Source organism: Triticum aestivum, chromosome 1B, assembly GCF_018294505.1.
Source record: "Triticum aestivum cultivar Chinese Spring chromosome 1B, IWGSC CS RefSeq v2.1, whole genome shotgun sequence".
Classification (NCBI taxonomy): Eukaryota; Viridiplantae; Streptophyta; class Magnoliopsida; order Poales; family Poaceae; genus Triticum; species Triticum aestivum.
The window spans coordinates 659,815,811-659,822,172 of NC_057795.1; the positions used below are offsets into that span (position 1 = coordinate 659,815,811).

General features: G+C 46.7%; 1 protein-coding gene across 1 annotated transcript; it reads left to right on the forward strand.

The window, feature by feature from the left end:
* Positions 1–664: 664 nt before the first annotated feature.
* Positions 665–3,135, forward strand: LOC123146028 (F-box protein SKIP23). The gene is made up of 3 exons (XM_044565601.1): positions 665–786; positions 1,185–1,331; positions 1,525–3,135. Exons 2-3 carry the CDS (start codon positions 1,190–1,192, stop codon positions 2,760–2,762), a joined length of 1,380 nt encoding a protein of 459 aa, XP_044421536.1. The 5' UTR covers positions 665–786; positions 1,185–1,189; the 3' UTR covers positions 2,763–3,135.
* The last annotated feature ends 3,227 nt before the right edge of the window (positions 3,136–6,362 follow it).

The window sequence follows — 6,362 nt, forward strand, 5'->3', positions numbered from 1 at the left end:
AACAAACTAGTGATTAAATACTAAATGCTGAATTTTCTTCCTGATGGATTCTCTGCCACACGTAGATTTTCGTGTCTGTTTTGGTCACTCTATGGGCCATTTGGCCTGCGAGCAGGCCCTGCATGAGCATGAATTTCAAAGTCCCAAGCAACACACATGTTTGTTAGATCATCCAAGCCCCAAACCTAGCCTGGACTGCAAGGTTCTCGAAACTCTTGTCATCAGACACTTAGATTCCTCCTACTCCTGCTATTACTAAGATTCGAGTAGATGGAGCAATCTCTCGATCATCATATTAGATCTTTCAGTGTTATGTGCAAGGATTCAACATGACATTACCTTGGATCTTCGGCTATGGTGTGCCCAGGAGTTGTTGATCCATCTGGTGCTTGAACCTATGGCGTGTCGGGACGGTAGACATGACAGATGATTTATTGCTATCCCGTCAATGATATCAGGTGGATTGCAAGGGAACATCTTTCGGGAAAAGAAATGGTCGACATCATTTCATTCTTGTTTCTTCATCTTTTAAAAAAGACTTAATTTTATGGCTAAATACATCGATGCATCCCCGCATAAATAAAAATAAAATACATCGATGCAAAAAAATAAAACAAATACACTGGTCTTTCTGTAGGATCCTTCAACCTCCTCTTGCCTTCGTGTTTTATAGAAGAAGAAAAAAACAATAACACCCGACACTCCACTGACGGCAGCGGCGCGGCGGCCAGCCCACCGCGAATCGACCACAGCTCCGGCACCGGGAGGACGGCGCTGCTCTCTCCGGTACCCGAATCCTCCCTTCTCCTGACACCTCTTCCGCTTTTCTCGCTCGCTCGGAGGGGCATGGAAGCTGGAGCCTTGGCCCTTGGGTGTTCCTCCCCACGCCCGCCGTGGTCGTCCGGCCATCAGGCGCTTACGGCAGATCGACGCCTGCTCCGGCAACGGGACGGCGCTGCTCTCTGGCGCCATCCTCTTCCTCTCTTGCTAGCCCCGGTTCTTGGTTTGGGTTTCCGTCTCGGCTCCCGCCGCGTCCGCTGGGCATGCGCGCCAGCCGTTCGACGCATTGCCTCTGCGCTGGGGGTGGTGCTGTGCCGTGTTTCTTCTCGTTGTGTTCTGTTGGATGGTTGATGTTCGATGAAAGGGCAGCGGTCGCTGATGATGTTGTTTCTTTGCACTTGCAGGGACGATGGCGGCAGAGGAGATATCACACTGGCAGCCGGTGCGGTCATGGTCGTCCATCCCGCTCGACCTGGCTGGCATGGTGCTCCGCCTGCTCCACTCGTACGCCAACCGCGCCCGCTTCGCCGCGGTGTGGTTCGCTCGTGGAGGTAATGCTGTGGCCTGTGGGGTTTGGGTTTCTGTCCCGGGCTCCGGATGCGTTCGCTTTCTATGAGCGCCAGGTGTTCGACGCATTGCCACTTCGCGAGGGAAATGCTGCCGCGCCGTGATTCTTCTTGGTGTGTCTGCAATGTTGGAAAGCGAGGCAACGTTCACTCATGCCGTTGATTCTTTGTTTTGCAGGGACGGTGGTGGCACAGAAGAAACCCAATTTGCAGCCGCCGGCGCTGTCGTGGTCGTCCATCCCGCTCGACCTGGCTGGCCTGGTGCTCCGCCTGCTCCCCGCGCACGCCGACCGTGCCCGCTTCGCGTCAGTGTGCCCGCAGTGGCGTGCCGCCGCGAGGCAGCAGCTGCTGCCACCGCCACTGCCGCTGCTTGCGCTCCCTGATGGCACCTTCTACAGCCTCCCCTATACCAAGCCCTTCCGTTTCCCTGGCTGCGGCTTCGCCGGGTACCAGAGTGCCTGCGGCAGCTGGCTTGTCTTCCCCCGCGACGACGGGTGCTTCCTGGTTGATCCCTTCTCTAGGGAAACAGTGACGCTCCCTCCTCTCTCCAGCGTCCGACTCCGGCCTCCAAATGCAGTCGCTAAATGGTCGTATGAGCATGGGGCAAAAGTAGCTGACCCTTATGTCACATGGATGCATATGAAGGACTCAGACAAGCTGCACATAAGTAAGCTAGTCGTGTGCTCACCAAATCTTGTTGCTGCCCTTGTCGGCATTGGATACACCAGTCAGATTCTAATGTGCCAGCCAGGGGCCTTGTCGTGGTCAGTACGTGCGTACGATCGGTGCAAGAGGTTTGAAGACATGTCATTCTACCAGGGCAAGCTCTACGCCCTCACCAAAGGCGAGAACCTTCTTGTCGTGAACATCAGCGACGACCATAGCACCGGGGATCCACAGGTTTCTCGTATTGGACAAGCCATCAAGGGTGATCCATGGTATTCAATTGCGTTCACCAACAACACTATGCTCTGCAAGAAGCTCTACCTGGTTGAATCCTGTGGGGCACTGCTGATGGTACGCAGGACGATTGTGTGCCGGGTTCCTGAACCTGGGCTGTATAGTGAAGCTGTTGCTGGATGGAGTGCGTTTGAGGTTTTCAAGGCTGACTTTGAGCATTCGCGGTGGGTCAGTGTGTCTACCGTGGGGGCTAACCAGGTGTTGTTTCTAGGGCGAAGGTGCTCCAGGGCTGTGTCCTTGTCTCCGTATGGGGTCCTGGGTGCAGGTGATCAGATCTCGTTCTTGGATGATGATGAGGAAAATTGTATGGAGTATGGGTATGGCTATGACAAGGAGAACGCTTCTTTTGGCACCTATGACATAAGATCTGGCGGGTTCAGTTCTGTTCACCCAAAGATTTCATGGAAGCGTGGCGATGAAATGCGTCTGGCAGCATGGCTCTTCCCTCATGACTGAACTGCTGTTATTTCTATGCAAGCTGCTACCAGGTTATCAGACCGTGCTATAGATGTTATTGTTCAGTGGTTATTTTGCAAGCTGCTCATATGTTATCTATCTTACCATGGTATGTATGGTAGTTACTGGTTGGTATGGTGTTCAGTGAACCCATTCAAGCCATGAAATGCATTAGCAGTACTGGTATGGTTATCAGCACTAATGCCTGAACTCATTATGGTGGTTACTATTCAACTTGTTAACTGCATCGGTTTTCAACTAGTACCGTGGTTGTTTCTGTGCCTACAAATATGGTCTGTTTTACATGAACTAGGTTACTCTGTTAGCTGCAGAGCATCAGTAATCGTCTGAAGTAATTATGGTTGTTACTGTCTAAGTTGTTATTGCATTGGTTTTCAGCTAGTGCTGTGGTTGTTGTGCATATGGAAGATTTGCGATGTTTTTGGCATGGTGGCCTCTGACTCCCTATAGTGGTAGATTTGCTTTGTGCTCAAGTAGATATCTTGTGATGAGCCTTGTGCAGCTGTGTGATTTGAACACATATGTCAGGATTTTTTTCAAGTATGGAACATTTTTTGCTGTCTACACGGTTATGTATTAGACAGTGGAACATGTTTATAGATAATATTTTGAATTGAATATCTTTATTTGACATTTGCATTCGAAAACAATACTGAGTCATTTGCATGAGATTTGCTTTTAATTTTTTGGTGAGTACAATATGTTTTCTAAAAAGAAAATCCTCTGCCCTCACTCCCCTTCTGCGTTTGCTGGGTTACCCAATAATCATTTTTGTTTTGGTCTTTTACTTTCCTTTCTATTCCCTCTTCTCTCTTTTTTGTACTTTTATTTTTATATTTTTTATATCTCTTCTCTTGTATTTATTTGTTTATCATCTTCTTTTAATTATATTTTGTATGTTTCTTGCCTTTTGCTTATACATAAGCCGTTGATGTTTACTTTACAAAATGTTTCAGGTGATAGTTTCTTATTGGGTGATTTAAAAAATAATTTGTTTATTGATGAATTGATCAATATAGGTTTTTTTAATAGAAGTATGTGTTGTTTGGTCAAAAGAGGTAAAATCAGCATAGTGTAACTTCTATAAAAAAAAGGCATGACGGAGAAGATAAACACATTTATTTATTTTGCGGGAGAAGATAAACATATTTCATAGACTAACACTTAAACAAAACAAAAAATCCATATGGAATATTAATGCTTGTATGCCTAAATATATCTTTCCAGACCTTCAGCATATTAGAACCATTTTTCACGACCGAATTTGTTGCAATTATATTATATAAATATGATAAAGATATTTTCTCTCACACACGATGTGGAAGTGCTAACTATATGTATTTGGTGTACATGGGGTTCTTTTTTGCGCGTGAAAAACTTGTATTACTCAACTCATAGAATTACAACCAACAACAGCTAGCTGGACAGTTTCCTCACGACCAGAACCTAACCATGTCTATTCGCAAAAAAAAAAAGAACCTAACCATGTCATGGTTCTACCTTTGGTACGAGCAATAATTGCTAAACTGTCACTAACCCTATTTTGGGATCGAGAAATATGAGTACTACAAGATTCACGAAGACTCAAAAGATGTCTAATTTCTGTAACTAAAGAAGAATAAATCGAGAGCAGCGTTTTGGCTCCCGAGCTCATATGCTCCTGCTATCTGTACCATTCAATAGAGCCTCGTGATCTGAGCCAAATTCCATTTTGTGGGAATACGCACAGTGTATACGCAGAGGAATACATGATGACCTGACATGTACCAGGTACAGAAGGCCCAACTGTCAGCCCCTCAGCACCCACCCCCGTCCCCTCTCTCTCTGGAATAATTGGCGAATTTGGTGACAGATCTGAGCGTCTGGTGCCCATCCTTGTCGCGTGCAGCCATTGTCCGCTAAGTCAAAGCAAGGTTATCTTCTTTGGCTTCAGGCGTCAAGACTCGCATACGGCATGCTAGACGGCAGCGCAACACCGACGTCTGACGATATCAATCAGTGGTGGCTGCTAACTGCCCTGTAACCCGGGATGTACCACAACGAGGCTTGGAGAATGGAGCGCAGCCGCGCAGTGCGTGAGCCTGGTAGCAATAAATGAACGTGGGGCATGGATGGGCAGTCATTTACCAAAAATTGAAAAGATTCATATACGGGAATGAATACATGCAACTTCTCCAATCTCGAGGATGACTGACGGCATAGATATCAAGAGTAGCTGAGCTCGGGCTCCAAATTGGATATCCCTACAAATATTTACTTTTTACTACAAAATAATAATTTGTTAAAAACATTTATGAGGTCTACTTAGGCAACTTGCTGCCTTTGGCCAAACCTTTGCAAGATTTTTAACAATGTGTCGACATTTTTGTTGGGCTAATTTGTGGATTGTTTTGATCTTTAGAATTTTTCGTCGCTACTAGGATACAAAGGGGTTTACAGTTCCACGGATAATTGCTCAAACTTTTCTACCTCATTTGGATTTTCTGTCTTGCACCACCTGATCATGCACGTCATCCAACATCTCACTTATATTCTCACTACCTTTGATTTTTCTCATTCTCATCTTATGGATTTCATTCATCTTCCTGTCCACCCAGTACATGTCGTTGTCAGCATCTCGCTCATCGTGAGCATGACATGTGCCACTGTCATCTTCGGTATCGTCATGGCCCGCCAGATCCTCACCATGTGATGTCCAACATGTATAACCATCAGTAAAAAAACCCTCTTCACCAAATGATATTGAAATTTCATCTTTTGTTCTTACCATTCACGTGTTGTCACATCTACGACATGGACAACACATCCTTCGTTTGCCGAAGAAACCGTTCCAACTTTTCGACGAAATCATCACTCGCCCTATTCTCATACATTCATCTTCAAACCATCTACTGAATCTTGGCTGCCTCCTTATTCAGGATGGGTAAAACTGAATACCGATGGCTCATTTTCTGAAGAGGGCTCTGCCGGAGCGGGTATGGTGCTCAGGGACAAAATGGGCAATATTGTTTTCTCGGCATGTAGGGAATTGTTTTTATGTAGAGATGCTCTTGAAGCGGAGTCGTGTGCATGCATGGAGGGTCTCTCCTTTTCTTTGCGGAGAAGTGATCTTCCTATATTCATAGAGATGGACTCAAGTGTGGCAGTAAAGCTTATTCAAGCCAAAGAAGTTGATAGATCGATTTATTCGGGATATCCAATTTGGAGCCCGAGCTCAGCTACTCTTGATATCTATGCCGTCAGTCATCCTCGAGATTGGAAAAGTTGCATGTATTCACTCCCGTATATGAATCTTTTCAATTTTTGGTAAATGACTGCCCATCCATGCCCCACGTTCATTTATTGCTACCTAACATGTCGTTCTTGACTACTTCGTGCTGGAGGCCAGACGCCAGAGGTGCTCGGACGACGTGTGTGCTGGCCACCGGCTCCGGCGGTGCTCCTGCTGACATGATGCGTGGACACGGACGCTGGCACGCTGCCGAGTGGAGGCACTCGTGCTGGGTTGTTCACCGTGACGCGAGAGACCTGCAAGGCGTGTTCCATGCTGCTAGCCGCCGCCGACGCTGTGCGAAGGCA